This window comes from Balaenoptera borealis (genome assembly GCF_965194805.1).
Source record: "Balaenoptera borealis genome assembly, chromosome: 1".
Classification (NCBI taxonomy): domain Eukaryota; kingdom Metazoa; phylum Chordata; class Mammalia; order Artiodactyla; family Balaenopteridae; genus Balaenoptera; species Balaenoptera borealis.
Genome location: NC_138860.1, coordinates 36,746,416 through 36,769,760, shown reverse-complemented (window position 1 = coordinate 36,769,760; position 23,345 = coordinate 36,746,416). Strand labels below are relative to the sequence as shown.

The 23,345-nt window shown below is 35.7% G+C and overlaps 1 protein-coding gene across 6 annotated transcripts in view; it reads right to left on the bottom strand.

The window, feature by feature from the left end:
• The window catches only part of CD46 (CD46 molecule), a 54,525-nt gene that overhangs the window by 24,788 nt on the left and 6,392 nt on the right, over positions 1-23,345 (bottom strand). For all 6 annotated transcript variants that reach the window (XM_082379066.1, XM_082379064.1, XM_082379065.1 and 3 more), the window contains exons 2-5: positions 14,183-14,371; positions 13,726-13,828; positions 6,392-6,477; positions 5,349-5,546 (exon numbers count right to left, since the gene is read on the bottom strand). In XM_082379066.1, the coding sequence (XP_082235192.1) occupies positions 5,349-5,546; positions 6,392-6,477; positions 13,726-13,828; positions 14,183-14,371 (576 nt within the window). The remainder of the gene's footprint in view (positions 1-5,348; positions 5,547-6,391; positions 6,478-13,725; positions 13,829-14,182; positions 14,372-23,345) is intronic.

Below are 23,345 nucleotides of genomic sequence, written 5' to 3'. Positions count from 1 at the left end.
TTTGATTGGGTTGTTTGTTTTTTTAATATTGAGCTGCATGAGCTGTGTATATATTTTGGAGCTTAACCCTTTGTCCGTTGATTCATTTGCAAATACTTTCTCCTATTCTGAGGGTTGTCTTTTCATCTGTTTATAGTTTCCTTTGCTGTGCAAAAAGCTTTTAAGTTTCATTAGGTCCCATTTGTTTATTTTTGGTTTTATTTCCATTTCCCTAGGAGGTGGTCAAAAAAGATCTTGCTATGATTTATGTCAAAGAGTGTTCTTCCTATGTTTTCCTCTAAGAGTTTTATAGTGCCTGGTCATACATTTAGGTCTTTAATCCATTTTGAGTTTATTTTGTGTACGTGTTAGGGAGTGCTCTAATTTCATTCTTTTACATGTAGGTGGCCAGTTTTCCTAGCACAACTTATTGAAGAGACTGTCTTTTCTCCATTTTATATCCTTGCCTCCTTTGTCATAGATTAGTTGACCATAGATGTGTGAGTTTATCTCAGGGCTTTTTATCCTGTTCCATTGATCTATATTTCTGGGTTTTTTGCCAGTACCATATTGTCTTGATTACTGTAGCTTTGTAGTATAGTCTGAAGTCAGGGAGTCTGATTCCTCCAGGTCCATTTTTTTCCCTCAAGATTGCTTTGGCTATTCGGGGACTTTTGTGTCTCCATACAAATTTTAAGATTTTTTGTTCTAGTTCTGTAAAAAATGTCATTGGTAATTTGATAGGGATTGCATTGAATCTGTAGATGGCTTTGGGTAGTATAGTAATTTTCACAATTTGATTCTTCCAATCCAAGAACATGGTGTATCTCTCCATCTGTGTCATCTTTGATTTCTTTCATCAGTGTCTTATAGTTTTCTGAGTACAGGTCTTTTACCTCCTTAGGTAGGTTTATTCCTAGTTATTTTATTCTTTTTGTTGCATTTGTGAATGGGATTGTTTCCTTAATTTCTCTTTCTGATCTTTTGTTGTTAGTGTATAGGAATGCAAGAGTGTTTTTTTTTTTTCTTCTTCAAAGTTTCTTGATATGGTAAATTGCACTGATTAATTTTTAAATTTGAATCATCCATGCATTCATGGAATAAATCCTACTTAATTATGATGTATTCTTATTTTTTTATAGGCGAGGATTTGATTTCTTAATATTTTGTTAAGAAGTTTTAGTTCTATGCCCATTTTGGATATTGTCTGTAATTTTCTTGCAATGTTTCTGTCTGTTTTTGGTATCAGAGCAGTGCTGTCCTCATGAAATGAGTTAAGAAGTATTCCTATCTCTTTAGTTTTCTTGAAAACTTTGTGTAGGGTTAATACTATTTATTCCTTAAACGTTTGGTATAATTCCCCAGTGAGGACATGGGGCCTGCAGTACGCTTCATGAGAAGGTTTTTTATAATTTTTTATTGAAGTATAGGTGATTTACAATATTGTGTTAGTTTCAGGTGTACAGCATAGTGATTTGTTGTTTGGTTTTTCTTTAGATTATATTCCATTACAGTTTATTACAAGATATTAGATATAATTCCTTGTGCTATATAGCAAATATTTGTTGCTTTTTTATTTTACGTATAGTAGTTTGTATCTGTTAATCCCATGCCCCTAATTTGTTGCCCCCCTCCCTTTTTCCTTTGGTAATCATAAGTTTGTTTTCTACATCTGTGAGTCTGTTTCTGTTTTGTATATAGAATCATTTGTATTATTTTTTTGACTCCACATACAGCTGATATCATATAGTATTTGTCTTTCTGACTTACTTACTTCACTAAGCATAATATTCTCTAAGTCCATCCATGTTGCTACAATGTAACTATTTTATTCTTTTTTAACGCTAAGTAATATGCCAATACACACACATACAGACACACAGACACACACAGACACACACACAAAACATCTTCTTAATCCAATCACCTGTTGATGGGCACATGGGTTACTTCTATGTCTTGGCTATTGTAAATAGTGTTGCTATGAACACTGGGAGTGCATGTACCTTTTTGAATTAGAGTTTTCACTTTTTCCAGACATACACCCAGGAGTGTGATTACTGGATCATAGCTCTATTTTTAGTTTTTAAAGTAACCTCCAGACTGTCTTCTTTACTGGCTGCATCACTTTACATTCCCACCAACAGTGCAAGAGGGTGCCCTTTTCTCCACACCCTCTCCAACGTTTATTATTTATAGACTTTTTGATGACAGCCATTCTGACCAGTGGCAACACCTTGTGGTTGTGATTTGCATTTCTCTAATAATTAGTGATGTTGAGCATCTTTTCATATACACGTAGGCAATCTGTATGTCTTCTTTAGAGAAACATCTATGTAGGTCTTCTGCCCATTTTTTGATTGTGTTGTTCATTTTTTTTAATATTGAGTTGTATGAGCTCTTTGTGTACTCTGGATATTAACCTCTTGTCATTTGCATCATTTGCAAATATTTTCTCTCATTCTGTAGGTTGTCTTTTGGTTTTTTGATGGTTTCCTTTGCTGTGCAAAAGCTTTTAAGTTTGATTAGGTCCCATTTGTTTATTTTTGCTTTTGTTTCTTTTGCCTTGGGACACTGACCTAAGAAAATATTGCTACAACTTTTGTCAGAGTGTTTTGCCTATGTTTTATGGTGTCATGTCTTACATTTAGGCCTTTACACAATTTGAGTTTATTTTTGTATATGGTGTGAGGGAATGTTCTAATTTCATTGTATTACATGCAGCTGTCCAGCTTTCATAGGACCATTTGTTGAAGAGACTGTCTTTTCTCCATTGTATATTCTTGCCTCCTTTGTTGTAGATTAATTGACCATAGGTGCATGGGTTTATTTCTGGGTTCTCTACTCTGTTCCATTGAACTACAATGGAGTATGTGCTCTACTCCATTGATCTACATGTCTGTTTTTGTGCCAATACCATGCTGCTTTGATTACTGTACCTTTGTAGTATAGTCTAAAGTCAAAGAAGGGTTATACCTTCAGCTTTCTTCTTTTTTCTCAGTATTGCTTTGGCAATTCTGGGTCTTTTATGGTTCCATATAAATTTTAGGATTATTTGTTCTAGTTCTGTGAGCAATGTCACAGGTATTTTTATAGGGATTGCATTAAATCTGTAGATTGCTTTGGGTAGTATGGCCATTTTAACAATAGTAATTCTTCCAATCCAAGGGCACAGTATATTTTTCCATTTCTTTGAATCACGTTCAGATTCCTTTACCAATGTTTTATAGTTTTCAGTGTATAGGTCTTTCACTTCATTGGTTAAGTCTATCCCTAGGGTTTTTTTGTTTGTTTTTAGACGCAATTTTAAATGGAATTGTTTTTTTAACTTACTTTTCCTGAACTTTCATTATTAGGGTAAAGAAACACAACAGATTTCTGTATATTCATCGTGTATCCTCCTACCTTGATGAATTCATATATTAGTTCCAATAGTTTTTGTATAGAGTGCATTCTCTATATAGAGAATTATGTCATCTGTAAATAGTGACAGTTTTACTTATTCCTTTTTATTTTGGATAGCTTTTATTTCTTTTTCTTTTCTGACTTCCAATACTATGTTGAATAGAAGTCGTGAGAGTGGGCATCCTTGTCTTGTTCCTGAATTTCAGGAAGGCTTTCAGCTTCTCACCTTTGAGTATTATGTTAGCTGTGGGTTTGTCATAAATCACCTTTATTATGTTGAGATAATGTTCCTGCTATACCCACCTTCATGAGGGTTTTTATCATGAATGGATGTTGAATTTTGTCAAATGCTATTTATGCATTTGACAAAATTTCCTTCTGCACAAGGATGGTTCAACATATGGAAATCAATCAATGTGATACACCACAATAACAAAAGGAAAGACAAAATCTACATGCAAGAAGATTTAAGTTGTCAAATTTACAGGCATAAAGCTGTTTGTTTTATTCCCTTACTGTTCTTTAAATGTCTGCAGTATATTTAGTGATCTCCTTTTTTTCACTCTTTTTTTTTTTTTTGGCTGTGTTGGGCCTTCGTTTCTGTGTGAGGGCTTTCTGTAGTTGTGGCAAGCGGGGGCCACTCTTCATCGCGGTGCATGGGCCTCTCACTATCGCTGCCTCTCTTGTTGTGGAGCACAGGCTCCAGACGCGCAGGCTCAGTAGTTGTGGCTCACGGGCCTAGCTGCTCTGCAGCATGTGGGATCTTCCCAGACCAGGGCTCGAACCCGTGTCCCCTGCATTAGCAGGCAGATTCTCAACCACTGCACCACCAGGGAAGCCCTCTTTTTCACTCTTGATACTGGTAATTTGTATCTTCTGTTTTCCTGTCAAACTACCTATAGGTTTATCCATTTTATCAATCTTCTCCAAGAAGCAGATGTTGATTTGATTCTCTCTATGTTATTTCTCTTTTCAATTTCATTGGTTTTTTTTCTCTGTCTTTATTATTTCCTATTGGGGTTTAAGTTGCTCTTTTTTTTTAGTTCCTTATGGTAGAAGTTCAATTATTGATTTGAGACTTTTCTTTTTCCAATATAAGTATTTCATGGTTTAAATATCCTTCTAAGCAATGCTTTTGCTGTATCCCACAAGTTCTGATATTTTGATATGCTGTGTTTCATTTTTATTATATTCGAAGCACTTTCTAATTTCCCTTGTTAATACTTTGTCTTTGATTCATTTATTAGTTGTAAGTGTCTGCATAATTTTCAAATATTTGGGGATATTCTAGATTTATGTTTTGATTTCTACATTCATCTCAGTTTAATCAGATAATGTACTCTGAATGATTTCAATTATGTGAAATTTGTTAAAAATTATCTTATTGCCTAGAATATGGTATTAGAGAATGTTCCATGTTCACTTGAGAAGAGTAAATATTTTGCCATTATTCAGTGGACCCTTTCTTTCAAGAGAAAAAATCCCTCCAGTGTCTCCCTGCTTTTGATCATGCTCTAATGCCTTAAACATTGTTTTTAAGTAAGATTTGCCCAGAGTTTATAAATCATATCTGTAAGACAATTAATCTTTTACAATGTACACTATGATTTCCTGTAGCCAAAACTGTCAGACTTCTTGTAATACAAGATAACACTTTCTTATGTTTAAGAAAGTGTGTGTTGAATTTTTTGATGCTTTTCATGGAAAAAAGTCCTAACTCATGCATATACACAGTAGTTCACAATATATAAATTGGAATGCCAAGAACCTGTGGGGTGAGAGGGGGGAAGCTCTACAAGTAGAAGTATTTTTTACTTGATTTGACCGATATTAAATTAAATTAGAAACCAATTTAACAGGAGGATCAAGCACATATGGCTGTTTTTACTTGTATATAAAACAATTTACAAAGCGTTTCTACAGTATTTACACATTAAGAAGGAAATAAATGGAAATATTATTACCTTTACATTGAGGAGGGTCACGACTCCATTTGTCATTTCCAATACAAACAAGCTTGCTCTCTCCAACAAGTGAATATGGATCTGTTCCATTTGAAGCATCACAACTATAAGTTACTACTTCATTGTATTCAAATACATCCTTGTGGCTATTTGTGTATTTTCCATTTAGAATTTTTTCAGGTGGTTTACACAAAATTTCTTAGAAAGGGAAAAAAAAGAAGACATAAAAGGCAAAAGGAAAGGTAAAAGATTAAACACCAATCAGTAAAGGTCTATGAATTGCCTTCAATAAATTCATTAACATATGATTTCTACAAGCTAGTTGTGAACCCAATATCCATTTAGAAGGTTTCTATGAGAAAGAGTATTATCCTAAATTCAAACTATTAATTTAGAAGTGAATTATTTAAAATAAAACTAATTTTCTTAAATAACGACATTAAAAATCTATATGAAACACATTTATTTATCTGCAAGGCCATACTAAGTTTTGTTCTCATCATAAGAGATGATGACAATTTAATGGTATAATATAATTATGATTAAAAACAGAACTCAGTGCTGGTTGAGAAACACTTCATAATTTATAAATATATCTATTCACTAAATCAGTTCTTCACATTAATACCAAGTATTATCGTCATTTTTCACTTTCATCCTTACAAGTGTATGGTGAAATTTTCCAGAGGCTATATAAATTGTGTGATTTTGCAAGAGACTGAATCCAGATGTCTTCCTTTAAGCCAGATATGGAAGAAATTTGCAAAATTGTAAAACAATGCCACTATTTGTTTCGGAAATTTTTGATTTTTCATAAAAGTATGTTGTATATACTAACAGGTATTGTGCTTACTCTTCTTAAAAATGAATAATAACTATTTTAAAAACTGTTCAGTTTTAATTCCAATATAATAATAGCAATAGACATAACCCACATAAAGAAAAGTCCATTGGTGTCTATGTTAATTTAAAAGCATAAAGGGGTCCTGAGGCCCAAAGTTTGAGAACTGCTGCTCTATATTCTAAAGAGAGAATACACTTACTTTCACATATTGGAGGATTATCACTCCAGTTCACAGTACTTCCAGAAATCTCACAGTATAGAATACTTGGTCCAATTAAGAAATAACTAAATGAGAAAAGAAAAGTTACTATGTTCCTTAGTAGTTACAAGATGGACATAATAATGAAAACAATTTTATATGGTTGTTTTCCTGCACTATAGTAATTTGAAGGAGAAGTTCCTTAAACAAAATATAATGTAAGTGCTAACTAAATATGCAACTTAATTAAATAGAGTTTCTGCATGTGAGCACACATTGGCCCACAGCAAAATGTCTAAATTACTCTGTCATGTTGTCAGTGTAGCCCCTCTGCTATCTCTGGCAAATGCATCACACGTTCACTTCTCTACCCTTTTGCTCACACCATTCTGCTCAGTAAGGACTGAGCAGAGAGATCAGGGCCTAGAGCTTGCCTGCCTGGATTCAAGTTCCAGCTCTAAGACTGACTTATTTGAGCTTGGGCAAGCCCCTTACGCAAGGTTCTCTTGCTCAGTGTCCTCATCTATGAAAAGGGGGGTAACAGTACATACCTCATGGGACTGTTTTGAGGATTGGATGAGTTAGCATCTGGCATGTAGTGAGTACTAGGTAAGTTGTAGCTTTTTTTAACATTCTTTAGATTCTTTATTAATATTCAGAATACACGCATACCTCATCTTACTGCTCTTCACTTTATTGAGTTTTTAACAAATTGAAGGTGTATGGCAACCCTGCATCAAACAAGTCTATTTGTGCCATTTTCCCAAAAATGTTTGCTCACTTCATGTCTCTGTGTCACATTTTGGTAAATTTCACATATTTCAAACTTTATTACTATTATTATACTTGTTATGGTGATCTGTGATCAATGTCTTTAATGTTACTACTATGACTCTGAGGCTCAGATTATGGTTAGCAATTTTTGGTAATATAGTATTTTTAAATTAAGGTATACACATTTTTTTTAGACATAATTCTATTGCACACTTAGCAGACTACAGTATAGTAGAAATGTATGTAAAAAACTCATTTGATTTGCTTTATTGCAGTGGTCTGCAAATGAACCTGTGATATCTCCAAGGTATGCCTGTACCTTTCTAGTAGTAGTTCAGGAATACTACACGATGAAATATTCTCCAATGATTTAAATTCATAATACACTCTTCTCCTTCTGGACTCTCATTGTAATGATCATGAATGATTCTATCTATTTGGTACTTTTCATTTACTATTTTACTCTGATGCCTTTCTATATATACTGTGTTTCTCAAAGAGGGCTACAACTTCCTTGACTCTACATCTTAAATGTTTGGTGCCTAATAGCCTCTTCTATATGTTCCAGTGGAACATTCACTGGATATTCCGCTATTTTTACTTGATCAAGTTAAAAAATACTCAGTGTAACTGCCTTTCCCCCTTCCAGAGGACTTTTCCCCAAAGGCTAATTCATTGATTCTAGATTATAATGCGTTAGGAGAGGATTCTGGGATGATGGCAAAATAAGTGGCAACAGGAATCTGTCTCCCCACCTTCATGACGACACTGACAGAATCTGCCTGATATCACTATTTTGGAAGTCTAGAATCTGTTCATGGCTTGCAATTACCAGGAGAAGACTTAGGTAAATTAGCTTGATTTCAGTCAATTTTAGCTCTTAGCACAGTGGCAGCTACCTATCCCCCCACCCCAGCTGGCATCTGTACACGTGTTGCTAGAGCAGCTTATAAGTAGCCTGTGGCAGCTAGGGTGGGCAAAAAGGAATCTGCCCTCCAAGTATCAGGGATTTGTGCTCTTATCACTGCTGCTTCTGATCACAGAGAAGCAGAAAAAGAGGTGGGCAGCCTTTGTTGTCACACCTCCCCCAACTTTTTCAAGCTCCTTCAACACTGGACAAATGATATCCAAGGGATTTAAAATCCAGCATCCTTTGCCCCTCTCCTTCACTTTTACTTTTTTCCACTAACAGGAGCCAGACATTAAACACTAGGACATTCAAAAATAACTGCTATGTGGAAAAAAATTAGAAAATGATTCCGCCTGCCAAGAGAAAGGCTCAGGAAAAAACTGAGACGACCTTCAAGTTTATATGTCAGGCTGCTCCTCAGCACAGAGACACCATACAACAATCAAAAAACCAAACCAAAACAAAAAAACCCATAAAACAGTAAGCTCTAGGTAGGGGGCAGAATCTGATTTCCAGAGTTAACACATTATTAGATTCAAATATTGATTCAACAAAAAAGTTGTAAGACATACAAAGAAACGGGAAAGGAAAAGTATGGCTCATACAGTGGAAAAATACATGAACAGAATTTTTTTCTGAAGGAGACCTCATGACAAATCTAGCAAACAAAGACTTTAAAATAAAGGTCTTGTGAAGGCACTCTCAATGGAAATTAATGGATGCCAGTTCTGCCACCCCATTTTTCTTCAATGAAGCAGCCAAACAGCAGACACAGAGATGCAGATCTTTGTGAAGACCCTGATGGGCAAGACCGTCACTCTTGAGGTCAAGCTCAGTGTCACCATTGAGAATGTCAAAGCCAAATCAAAGACACTGAGGACATCCTGCCTCACCAACAGAGTCTGAATTTTGCAGACAAACAGCTGAGGTTGGCCGTACTCTCTCAGACTATAATATCCAGAAAGAATCCACTCTACACTTGGTGCTTCACCTGCAGGGTGGTATCATCAAGTCTTCCCACTGCCAGCTTTCCCAGAAGTACAACTGTGACAAAATGATCTGCTGCAAGTGTTATGCTCACCTGCACACCAGTGCTGTCAACTGCCACAAGAAGAAGTGTGGCCAAACCATCAAACTGTGCCCCAAGAAGGTCAGATACATCCTCTCCACTGGCTCTTCTTCTGCCCACAGGGTTGCCCCCTACCTAAGCCCAACCCTGGAGCCTCAGTAAAATTTGAAAGAAATAACTGGATAAAGATGCACAAAGAACTAAAGGAAAAAATGTAGAAAGTCAAGAGAACAATATGTGAACAAAATGGAAATATCAGTAGGAGCTAGAAAATCTAAAAAGAATCCAAAAGTAAATGCTGGAGTTGAAAAGTACATTAATGGAAATGAAAAAGTCACTGGAAGAATGAAAGGCATATTTGAGAAGAAAAAAGAATTAGTGAAATTGAGATAGGGTAATGGAAATTATTGACTCTAAGAAACAGAAAGAAAAAAGATTGAAGAAAAGTGAACAAAGCCTAAGGGATCTGTGGGACACCAACAAGCAGACCAACATATACACTGTTGGACTCTTAGAAAGAGAAGATAGAGCGAAAGGGACAGATAGAATACTTGAAGAAATAATGGCTGAAAACTTCCCAAATTTGATAAAAGAAACAAATATGCCAAAAGCTCAAAATTCTAAGTGCGGGTCTCTTTGTATTCATCTTACTAAGATACATGATAATCAGACTTCCAAAAGGCAAAGAATGCTGAAAGCTGCATGACAGAAGTGAATCATCACATACAAGGGATACTAATTAAGATTTGTCATTAGAAACTCAGAGACCAGAAGACCGTGGATTGATATAGTCAAAGTGCTAAAAGAAAAAAAACAAAAACAAAAAAACTGTCAACCAAAAATCCTCTATCCCAGCAAAACTGAGCGTCAAAAGTGAGGGAGAAATTAAGACATTCCCAGAATCCCAGAATTAAAAGCTTAGCAAGTCTGTGACCACTATGCTTCTCAAGAAGAAATACTCAAGGGAGTAATGAAAAAGGAATGAAGGGACTCAAAGCCCTATGTATAAATAAATATCTCAGTAAAAGTAAATACAAAGGCAATGATAAAAGCTAGCATTACTGAAACAGTGGTTTGCAACTACAATTTTTGTTTTCTATATGTGATTTAAAAGACTAAATTTTAAAATAAATAAATAAATTATTAAAGTAGAAGCTAGTATGCAATTATTTGTGTAGAGGGTAGTATGATATCAACAACCAAAAGGCATGAGGATGGAGCTGTAAAGGACTGTTTTTGTAATTTATTGAATTTAAGCTGGTATAAATTTAAACTGGAGTGTTATAACTGTACAATTTTGTTTGTTGGTTTTGTTTTGTTTTTTTTGGCCTCCCTGTGAGGCTTGTGGGATCTTAGTTCCCCAACCAGGGACTGAACCCGTGCCCCCTACAGTAGAAGCGCAGAGTCCTAACCACTGGACCGCCAGGGAATTCCCATGTACAATGTTAAATGTATAATAATTCCCATGGTAACCACAAACAATATAACTATAGAATATACACAAAAGGAAATGAGAAAGGAATTTAAACATTTCACTACAAAAATCAACTACACACAAAAGAAAACAGTAATGCAGGAAATGAGGGACTAGAAAAAAGCTATAAAGCATATAGAAAACAAGTAGCACAATGATAGATATAAATCCCTCCTCGTCAATAATTATATTAAGTGTAGACGGAATAAACTCTCCAATCAAAAGACAGAGATTGGCAGAATGGATAAAAACACATGGTCCAACTATATGTTGTCTACAAGAGACTCACTTGACATTCAAAGACACAAATGGGGTGAAAATGAAAGGCTGGAAAAAGATATTTCACACAAATAGTAACCAAAAGACAGTAGAGTAGCTATACTAAAATCTGACAAAATAGACTTTAAATGAAAAAGGTTACAAGGAACAAAAAAGGAAATTTTATATTAATAAGGATTCAGTACTAAAGATATAACAGTGATAAACATTTATGCACCTAATGACAGGCTATCAAAATATATGAAGCAAAGAATGACAGAATTGAAGGGAGAAATATGCATTTCTACATAATATTCATTTCTGCATAATAGTTGGAGACTGCAATACCTCACTCACAATAATGGATAGAACAACTAGACAGAAGATAAATAAGGAAACAGAGGACTTCAACAGCACAGTAAAACAACCTGATCTCACAGATATATACAAAGCACTCTACCCAACAACAACAGAATACACAGTCTTTTCAAGAGCATGTGGGACATTTTCCAGGATAGACCATATGTTAGGTGACAAATTAGAAAACAAATTAATGTTACTCAAAACATAATTAATTATTTAATAAATAATTAATAATATAATTGTTTTATGCCACAAATTAATGTTAATAAACAGATTTTAAAAGACAGATATCATAAAAAGTATATTCTCTGACCACAATAGGATGAATTTAAAAATCAACATCAAAAGGAAAACTGGAAAATTCAAAAAATTGTGAAAATTAAACAATATGCTTTTAAACAACCAATGGCTCAAAGAAGAAATCAGGGCAATTAGAACGTACTTTGACATGAATGGAAATGAAAACATAACATACTAAAACTTATGGGATTCAGCAAAAGCAGTGCTAAGGGGGAAATTTATAGCTATAAATGTTTACATTAAGAAACGATAGCTCTGAAAAAACAAACTAAGCTTACAGTTTAAGGAACCAGAAAAAGACAAACCCAAAGTTAGCAGAAGGAAGCAAATAATAAAGATTAGAACAGAGATAAACAACAACAACAAAAAGAGCAAAACAAGAGAGAATATCAATGAAACTAAAAGTTGGTTCTTCAAAAAACGTGACAAAATTGACAAACCCTTAGATTGACTAAAACAAAGAGATTAGACTCGAATTACTAAAATCAGAAATGAAAGCAGGAACATCACTATAGATTTGACAGAAATAAAAACTATGAGGAGAGTACTATGAACAATTTTATGCCACAAATCGATAAACTAGATATAATGGACAAATTCCTAGAAACACAAAAACCTACCAAGACTTAATCACAAAAACAGATAATCTGAATAGATCTGTAACTAGTAAGGAGATTGAATCAGTAATCAAAATTCTCCCAATTAAGAAAAATCCTGGATCTGATGGTTTCACTGGTGATTTCTACCCAACATTTAAAGGAGTAATACCAATCCTTCTCAAACTTTTCCAAAAAACTGAAAAGGAGGGAAGTCTTCCAAACTCATTCTATGAGACAAACATTACCATGATGGCAAAATTCAATAAAGGTACTACAAGAAAAGAAAGCTAGAGACCACTATCCCTTAAGAACACTGATGCAAACAACCTCAACACAATACTAGCAAACAATTTAGCAGCATTTTAAAAGGATTAAACATCATGACCAAGTGGGAATTATTCCTAGAATGCAAGAGATGGCTCAACACATAAAAATCAATCAACGTAATATGCAACATCAAAAGAATGAAAGGAAAAAAAAAGCACATGGTCACCTCAATTGAGGCAGAAAAAGCATTTGATAAAATTCAATACTTTTCATAATAAAAATACTTAACAAACTAGAAACAGAAGGAAACTGCCTTAAGATAATAAACTCCATACATGAAAATCCAACAGCAAACATCATGCTCAATGGTGAAAATCTGGAAGTTTTCCTCTAAGATCAGAACAGGCATGAACAACTGCTTTTACCACTTTTATTCAACATGGTACTAGAAGTTCTAGTCAGAGTAATTAAGCAAGAAAAAGAAATATATTTCTAACTTGGAAAGAAAGAAGTAAAATTATCACAGTTTGCAGAGGATATGATCTTCTACACAAAAAACCCTAAAGATTACACACATACACACACACACACACACACACACACACACACACAATGTAAGAACTAATAAATAAACTCAGTAAACTACCAGGATACGTAGACAATATTAAAAAACCAGTTGTGTTTCCATAGCATATTACATTTACCTTTTAAATTCACATTTTTTATAAATGCTCAGTATCCCTAACATATGCTATTAAAAGAGCCCTGTAAAACAAAGGCTATTATTAAATCCTCAGTACCTCTTTTTGAGATGCTTCACTCCTTTGTAGTAGTTTCAAAAATAAGGTTTTCCAACTAAGAGATCTTGATCAATATTATTGTCTAAGCTTACCAGGTCACTTTTGGTCTCGTGACATCTTACAGATTACTTTGATATAAGAATATCTCCAGTTGGCAACTCTACCTCCCAGTTCCATAAACCTATTTCACCTCTGAGAATTGGGCATTTTAAATAGGGTGCATTGTGTTGTCAAGGATAAAGTCACCATGATTAACACATTTTTAATGCTTATGAGAGGTTTATTAATACATATACTAAGTATTATACAATTTTACTTCCCTTCAATTTAAATTTCTTTCTACTAGTTACACATCTTTTCAGTCTCCATAAAAAGCCCAAGAGTTATTTGGCTACAGTATGACTTGTCACACAGAAAGCAAAATGAAATCAACTTTGTGGGAATGCTTAAGAAGAGAGGCAAAATGAAAACGGATTTAGTAACATATAACATTATTTCCTCTAAGGAGCATCCTACTTACCCATCATTACAAACATAGTGAACCTGTGAGCCAAACAGAATACTTCCATTTGGGTACTGTACTTGGCCATTTGTGGGATCCCCTAGGTTAGGACACTGTTTTCCTAAAAGGAAAATTTCAAATTCGTTGTTTTATACCAGTATCAAAACCGATTTGAATCAAATTCAAAATTCTACATTGCTCACTTGAATTCATGGGAATATTATTATCTTTTATTATTTTCTTTCTTTAACTATTATAACATCCAAGAAGATTCACATTTACCCAGGCAACCAATTGTGAAAATAAAGGTTCCCTGGAGATTTTTCAAAGCCTGAATGCACTGCTATCTAAAACCTACACTCACATGAGAAAACCATCATTTCAGTTGTAAAATATGAACCCTAAAATGTGTGAAAAATCTCTAGAGCAATAAAAAAGTTTTTTGAATTAAAAAAAAAAAGTTTTGTTTACTTACTTGTACAGGCCTCCTGGAGAAGTGACCACATATTATCAGCCTGACAAACAGCAGAGGTGGGAAGAGAAGGATGCTTGGGCTGGTAACCTGGGCGACACTCATAATCTATCCTGTCCCCAGGGTTATAACTGGGTTTAGGAACATCCTGGAGCTGCATAGTTTCAAACCTTGGTGGCTCACCACAGGCATCTAGGTATAAGAGAATAAGAGCATAAAAATATTTTATCTCATTCACCAGCCAGGGACTATGGCCTGGTATCAGGTAGGTAGTACAGAATAAATGGAAAGGTTCTTAGCAAGATTTTAAAAGACTGTGCCATGCTTTTACCCAACTGGTGGTAGTAGTGGAGTATGTGCCTCACTTACATTAAATAACAACCTATTAGCTTTTGGTTTGTTAGGGAATAAGATGAATTTTTATTCAACAGTAAATTGAAGAGATAGCATCAATGTTTTTAGTTTTGAAATATAAATACATTTTAGGTATGTATCCTTCCCCATTTTTTTCTAAATTCATTTCAAAACTCACCTCTCCTCTAAGAAGTCTCCTACAGTATACAGCACTCTGCTCAGATTACTCTTCCATAGTTTGAAACACAAGCATATGATCACTTGTCATTTCAGGCTGTTTCCTCTCAGAAGGCAAGGTCCTAGAGGGCAGGGATCATATGCCTTCTTTTTCTACTACACTCTATACTCAGTTGATACTCAAGACATGCTATGGTAAGAGATGAATATAAAATGTGCCTTGTGGGATTCATAAATCAAAATAATTATGGACCGAAGTATTTCAAAAAATAATACTTCGTTTCATTTGTTTCCTATTAGTGAATTGAGCATTTTAAAAGTGATGAATAGACACCATGTAAATATCAAAATGTACTATCTGAAAAGCATTACATGAAAAAACAACTTGCTGTCTTTGACATTACTTTAAATAAAATTTAACTTTCCTTCACAGATCAATGGATTGCTCATTCCTCAGAAGCTCCCTGAGGTAGCTGTTTGGGTTGTTTATCCAATATATCCCAACAGTAAAGCTATTATATTGCTATGCTTTTAGAATTTTTTACTTCTGGGATTTTTTTGGGGGGTGTTGAGGGAAGGAGTTTTTTACTCCCTAGAATAATGTCATTTCTACCTCAGCAAGTCCTCTTGCTTTTAACTATCTGGGCACTTTGATAATCTAACAAATCTGTTAGAAAAATTATGTAAAATAATGTGAGGGAGACATATTAAGTCCTAAAGGACTAAAGGAATTCAGAGGCCTCTCTTATAAAGTTAAGAACCTAAGGAGGTGATGAGTGTGAGCTACGGTTATCAGTGCAGAGAGCAGAGAGGGGCATGAAATGCTAAGGCTGCTGCTGCCACCACCAGGAAGCCTGTGTGCAAGCACAGGTCACTATCCACACCTCCCCTCCTGGGAGCCTGTGCAGCCCACCACTGCCAGGGTCCTGAGATCCAGGGACAACTTCCCGGGGAGAACACACGGCACACCTCAGGCTGTTGCCATGTCACGCTGGCCTCTACCGCCACAGTCTTGCCCCACATTCCATACCCCTTCCTCTCCCCACACCAGCCTGAGCGAGCAAGAGCCCCCGAATCAGCTGCTACTTTAACCCCGTCCTGGCTGAGCAAAGAACAGATGCCCTCAGGCGACCTACATGCAGAGGCGGGGCCAAATCCAAAGCTGAACCCCACGAGCGGTTTGAACAAAGAAGAGAAAGGGACATTTCTCCCAGCAGCCTCAGGAACAGCAGATTAAATCTCCACAATCAACTTGATGTACCCTGTATCTCTGAAATACCTGAATAGACAACGAATCATACCAAAATTAAGGCGGTGGACTTTGGGAGCAACTGTAGACTTGGGGTTTGCTTTCTGCATCTGATTTGTTTCTGGTTTCATGTTTATCTTAGTTTAGTATTTAGGGTTTATTATCATTGGTAGATTTGTTTATACATTTGGTTGCTCTCTTCCCTTTTTTTATAAAAAAATATATATATTTTTTCCTCCTTTTTATCTTTTTCTGAGTGTGTATGTGTATGCTTCTTTGTGTGATTTTGTCTATATAGCTTTGCTTTTACAATTTATCCTAGGGTTGTGTTTGTCCATTTTTTTTTTTTTTTTTTAGTATAGTTTATAGCACTTGTTATCATTGGTGGATTAGTTTTTTGGTTTGGTTGCTCTCTTCTTTCTTTCTTTCTCTTTTTTTTCTTTCTTTTATTACTTTAAAATTTTTTAAATTTTTAATAAATTTTTTTTTATTTTAATAACTTTATTTTATTTTATTTATTTATTTATTTATTTTGTCCCTTTTCTTCTGAGCCGTGTGGCTGACAGGGTCTTGGTGTTCCGGCCAGGTGTCAGGCCTGTGCCTCTACGGTGGGAGAGCCGAGTTCAGGACATTGGTCTACCAGAGACCTCCCAGTGCCACGTAATATCAAACAGTGAAAGCTCTCCCAGAGATGTCCACCTCAACCCTAAGACCCAGCTCCACTCAATCACCAGCAAGCTACAGTGCTGGACACCATATGCCAAACAACTAGCAAGACAGCAACACAACCCCACCCATTAGCACAGAGGCTGCCTAAAATAATAATAAGGCAACAGACACCCCAAAACACACCACTGGATGCGGTCCTGCCCACCAGAAAGACAAGATCCAGCCTCATCAACCAAAACACAGGCACTAGTCCCCTCCACCAGGAAGCCTACACAACCCACTGAACCAACCTCACCCACTGGGGTCAGACACCAAAAACAATGGGAACTACGAACCTGCAGCCTGTGAAAAGGAGACCCAAAACACAGTAAGTTAAGCAAAATGAGAAAACAGAGAAACACAGCAGATGAAGGAGCAAGGTAAAGACCCATCAGACCAAACAAATGAAGAGGAAATACGCAGTCTACCTGGAAAAGAATTCAGAGTAATGATAGTAAAGATGATCCAAAATCTTGGAAATAGAATGGAGAAAATACAAGAAACGTTTAACAAGGACCTAGAAGAACTAAAGAGCAAACAGACAATGATGAACAACACAATAAATGAAATTAAAAATTCTCTAGAAGGAAACATTAGCTGAATAACTGAGGCAGAAGAACGGGTAATTGACCTGGAAGATAAAATAGTGGAAATAACTACTACAGAGCAGAATAAAGAAAAAAGAATGAAAAGAGTTGAGGACAGTCTCAGAGACCTCTGGGACAACATTAAACGCACAAACATTTGAATTATAGGGGTCCCAGAAGAAGAAGAGAGAAAGAAAGGGACTGAGAAAATATTTGAAGAGATTATAGTTGAAAACTTCCCTAATGTAGGAAAGGAAATGGTCAATCAAGTCCAGGAAGCGCAGAGAGTCGCATACATGATAAATCCAAGGAGAAAGATGCCAAGACACATATTAATCAAACTATCAAAAGTTACATACAAGGAAAAAATATTAAAAGCAGCAAGTGAAAAACAACAAATAACATACAAGGAATCCCCATAAGGGTAAAAGCTGATCTTTCAGCAGAAACTCTACAAGCCAGAAGGGAGTGGCAGGACATATTTAAAGTGATTAAAGGGAAGAACCTACAACCAAGATTATTCAGTCCAGCAAGGATCTCATTCAGGTTCAATGGAGAAATTAAAACCTTTACAGACAAGCAAAAGCTACGAGAATTCAGCACCACCAAATCAGCTTTACAACAAATGCTAAAGGAACTTCTCTAGGCAGGAAACACAAGAGAAGGCAAAGAACTACAATAACAAATGAAAACAATTAAGAAAATGGTAATAGGAACATACATATCGATAATTACCTAAATGTGAATGGATTAAATGCTCCAACCAAAAGACACAGGCTCGCTGAATGGATACAAAAACAAGACCCATATACATGCTGTCTACAAGAGACCCACTTCAGACCTAGGGACACATACAGACTGAAAGTGAGGGGATGGAAAAAGATATTCCATGCAAATGGATATCCAAAGAAAGCTGGAGTAGCAATTCTCATGTCAGACAAAATAGACTTTAAAATAAAGAATGTTATAAGAGACAAGGACGGACACTACATAATGATCAAGGGATCAATCCAAGAAGATATAACAATTGTAAATATTTATGCACCCAACAGAGGAGCACCTCAGTATATAAGGCAAATGCTAACAGCCGTAAATGGGGAAATCGAGAGTAACACAATCATAGTAGGGGACTTTAACATCCCACTTTACCAATGGACAGAGCATCCAAAATGAAAATAAATAAGGAAACACAAGCTTTAAATGATACATTAAACAAGATGGACTTCGTTGATATTTATTGGACATTCCATCCAAAAACAACAAAATACACTTTCTTCTCAAGTGCTCCTGGAACATTCTCCAGGATACATCATATCTTGGGTCACAAATCAAGCCTTGGTAAATTTAAGAAAATTGAAATCGTATCAAGTATCTTTTCTGACCACAATGCTATGAGACTAGATATCAATTACAGTAAAAAAATCTGTAAAAAATACAAACACATGGTGGCTAAACAATATACTACTAACTAACCAAGAGATCACTGAAGAAATCAAAGAGGAAATCAAAAAATACTTAGAAAAAAATCACAATGAAAACACGACGACCCAAAACCTATGGGATGCAGCAAAAGCAGAGCTGAGAGAAGTTTATAGCAATACAATCCGACCTCAAGAAACAAGAAACATCTCAAATAAACAACCTCACCTTACACCTAAAGCAATTAGAGAAAGAAGAACATAAAAACCCCAAAGTTAGCAGAAGGAAAGAAATCATAAAGATCAGATCAGAAATAGATGAAAAAGAAATGAAGGAAACAATAGCAAAGATCAATAAAACTAAAAGCTGGTTCTTTGAGAAGATAAAAAAAATTGATAAACCATTAGACATACTCATCAAGAAAAAAAGGGAGAAGACTCAAATCAATAGAATTAGAAATGAAAAAGGAGAAGTAACAACTGACACTGGAGAAATACAAAGAATCATGAGAGATTACTACAAACAACTCTATGCCAATAAAATGGACCACCTGGAAGAAATGCACAAATTCTTAGAAATGCACAACCTGCTGAGACTAAACCAGGAAGAAATCGAAAATATGAACAGACCAATCACAAGCACTGAAATTCAAACTGTGATTAAAAACCTTCCAACAAACAAAAGCCCAGGACCACATGGCTTCACAGGTGAATTCTATCAAACATTTAGAGAAGAGCTAACACCTATCCTTCTCAAACTCTTCCAAAATATAGCAGCAGGAGGAACACTCCCAAACTCATTCTATGAGGCCACCATCACCCTGATACCAAAATCAGACAAAGATGTCACAAAGAAAGAAAACTACAGGCCAATATCACTGATGAACATAGATGCAAAAATCCTCAACAAAATACTAGCAAACAGAATCCAACAGCACATTAAAAGGATCATACACCATGATCAAGTGGAGTTTATTCCAGGAATGCAAAGATTCTTCAATATATGCAAATCAATCAACGTGATACACCATATTAACAAATTGAAGGAGAAAAACCATATGATCATCTCAAACGATGCAAAGAAAGCTTTCGACAAAATTCAGCACCCATTTATGATAAAAACCCTGCAGAAAGTAAGCATAGACAGAACTTTCCTCAACATAATAAAGGCCATATAAGACAAACCCACAGTCAACATCATCCTCAATAGCGAAATACTGAAACCATTTCCACTAAGATCAGGAACAAGACAAGGATGCCCACTCTCACCACTATTATTCAACATAGTTTTGGAAGTTTTAGCCACAGCAATCAGAGAAGAAAAAGAAATAAAAGGAATCCAAATTGAAAAAGAAGAAGTAAAGCTGTCACTGTTTGCAGATGACATGATACTAAACACAGAGAATCCTAAAGATGCGACCAGAAAAGTACTAGAGCTAATCAATGAATTTGGTAAAGTTGCAGGATATAAAATTAATGCACAGAAATCTCTGGCATTCCTATACACTAATGATGAAAAATCTGAAAGTGAAATTAAGAAAACACTCCCATTTACCATTCCAACAAAAAGAATAAAATATCTAGGAATAAACCTAACTAAGGAGATAAAAGACCTGTATGCAGAAAATTATAAGATACTGATGAAAGAAATTAAAGATGATACAAACAGATGGAGAGATATACCATGTTCTTGGATTGGAAGAATCAACATTGTGAAAATGACTCTACTACCCAAAGCAATCTACAGATTTAATGCAATCCCTATCAAACTACCACTGGCATTTTTCACAGAACTAGAACAAAAAAATTCACAATTTGTATGGAAACACAAAAGACCCCGAATAGCCAAAGCAATCTTGAGAACGAAAAATGGAGCCGGAGGAATCAGTCTCCCTGACTTCAGACTATACTACAAAGCTACAGTAATCAAGACAGTATGGTACTGGCACAAAAACAGAAATATAGATCAATGGAACAGGATAGAAAGCCCAGAGATAAACCCATGCACATATGGTCACCTTATCTTTGATAAAGGAGGCAAGACTAAACAATGGAGGAAAGACACCCTCTTCAATAAGTCGTGCTGGGAAAACTGGACCACTACATGGAAAAGAATGAAATTAGATCACTCGCTAACACCATACACAAAAATAAACACAAAATGGATTAAAGACCTAAATGTAAGGCCACACACTATCAAACTCTTAGAGGAAAACATAGGCAGAACACTCTATGACATAAATCACAGCAAGATCCTTTCTGACCCACCCCCTAGAGTAAGGAAATAAAAACAAAAATAAACAAATGGGACCTAATTAAACTTAAAAGCTTTTCCACAGCAAAGGAAACCATAAAGAAGACGAAAAGACAACCCTAAGAATGGGAGAAAATATTTGCAAATGAAGCAACTGACAAAGGATTAATCTACAAAATTTACAAGCAGCTCATGCAGCTCAATATAAAAAAAACAAACAACCCAATCCAAAAATGGGCAGAAGACCTAAATACACATTTCCCCAAAGAAGATATACAGATTGCCAACAAACACATGAAAGGATGCTCAACGTCACTAATCATTAGAGAAATGCAAATCAAAACTACACCTCACACCAGTCAGAATGGCCATCAACAAAAAATCTACAAACAATAAATGCTGGAGAGGGTGTGGAGAAAAGGGAACCCTCTTGCACTGTTGGTGGGAATGTAAATTGATACAGCCACTATGGAGAACAGTATGGAGGTTCCTTAAAAAACTAAAAATAGAACTACCATACAACCCAGCAATCCCACTACTGGGCATATACCCTGAGAAAACCATAATTCAAAAAGAGTCATATACCACATGTTCATTGCAGCACTATTTACAATAGCCAGGACATGGAAGCAACCTAAGTGCCCATTGACAGATGAATGGATAAAAAAGATGTGGCACATATATACAATGGAATATTACTCAGCCATAAAAAGAAACAAAATTGAGTTACTTGTACTGAGCTGGATGGACCTAGAGACTGTCATACAGAGTGAAGTAAGTCAGAAAGAGAAAAACAAATACCGTATGCTAACACATATATATGGAATCTAGAGGAAAAAAATGGTTCTGAAGAACCTAGGGGCAGGACAGGAATAAAGACGCAGATGTAGAGAATGGCTTTGAGGACACGGGGAGGGGGAAGGGTAAGCTGGGACGAAGTGAGAGAGTGGCATGGACATATATACACTACCAAATGTAAAATAGATAGCTAGTGGGAAGCAGCCGCATAGCACAGGGAGATTAGCTCGGTGCTTTGTGACCATCTATAGGGGTGGGATAGGGAGGGTGGGAGAGAGACGCAAGAGGGAGGAGATATGGGGATATATGTATATGTACAGCTGATTCACTTTGTTATAAAGCAGAAAGTAACACACCATTGTAAAGCAATTATACTCTAATAAAGTTGTTAAAAAAATAAAAAATAAGAAGAACCTAAGGAGAAAGGAGAGAGACTTATTCTGGTCCCTGAGGAACTTTTTCTTTCTCACTCCCTGGATCTTGGTCTTCAGATTGAGACTGGTCAAGAGAGAAATCTAAACAAGTGAAATATTTTACATCTTATTCTAAATTCTAAACTCCTGTCTCAATACACTGTCCAAAATTTCATTTACATCATGTGCTGAAATTGTTTCAGCATTTAGCAAATGTTTTGAACATTTCCACTATGCTGATCTTGTTACCTGAATGCTCCTCAGTCAACTGCCCAAAACAAGGCAAAAGCAAAAAACAAACAAAAAGCCATAGTTATTAAAAGCATTTTTAAGAAGATTAGTAAAGAGTTGAATTTTATTAATAACATTAAATTTACTGAATACCCTGAGCCATACATTCTCATTTTACATTAGGAAAAAAATGGGCTAGAAATGCTATATAATTCCATTTTAGATAAAAACACATATTATTCTAGAATATCCTGGAAGCACCAAGAAAGAAATCAAGTAACAGCATGCATGTGATTAAATTATACAAGTGTTCTCTGTTTTATGCATTCAAATTCAGTAACTGTCTTTTTTTTTAATAAATTTATTTACTTTATTTATTATTTTTATTTTTGGCTGTTTTGGGTCTTCATGGCTGCGCGCAGGCTTTCTCTAGTTGCAGTGAGTGGGGGCTACTCTTTGTTGCAGTGCACAGGCTTCTCATTGCGGTCGCTTCTCTTGTTGCAGACCACAGGCTCTAAGTGTGCTGGCTTCAGTAGTTGTGGCACGTGGGCTCAGTAGCTGTGGTTCATGGGCTCTAGAGCGCAGGTTCAGTAGTTGTGGCGCAGGGGCTTAGTTGCTCCACGGCACGTGGGATCTTCCTGGACCAGGGCTCGAACCCACGTCCCCTGCAATGGCAGGCGGATTCTTAACCACTGCACCACCAGGGAAGCCCTCAGTAACTATCTTGAAGGCATAAAAAGAAGAGAGAATTCCTAATATGACTCTCACATACAGTGCTGTGTATGAAAAAGAAATGTCAACTGGATGGTTCAATCTATTCAACTAACTTGAAGTATTTCTTCCCAATAACATGCATCACGAAATACATGCCTTCAACAATGTGCAGTTTAGAACATTTGCTTTGGAAATTAGTTGATTACAAGCTTTATATACTGTAATAACTGGGTCCAATATAACACTTGTTTTATAATCAAATA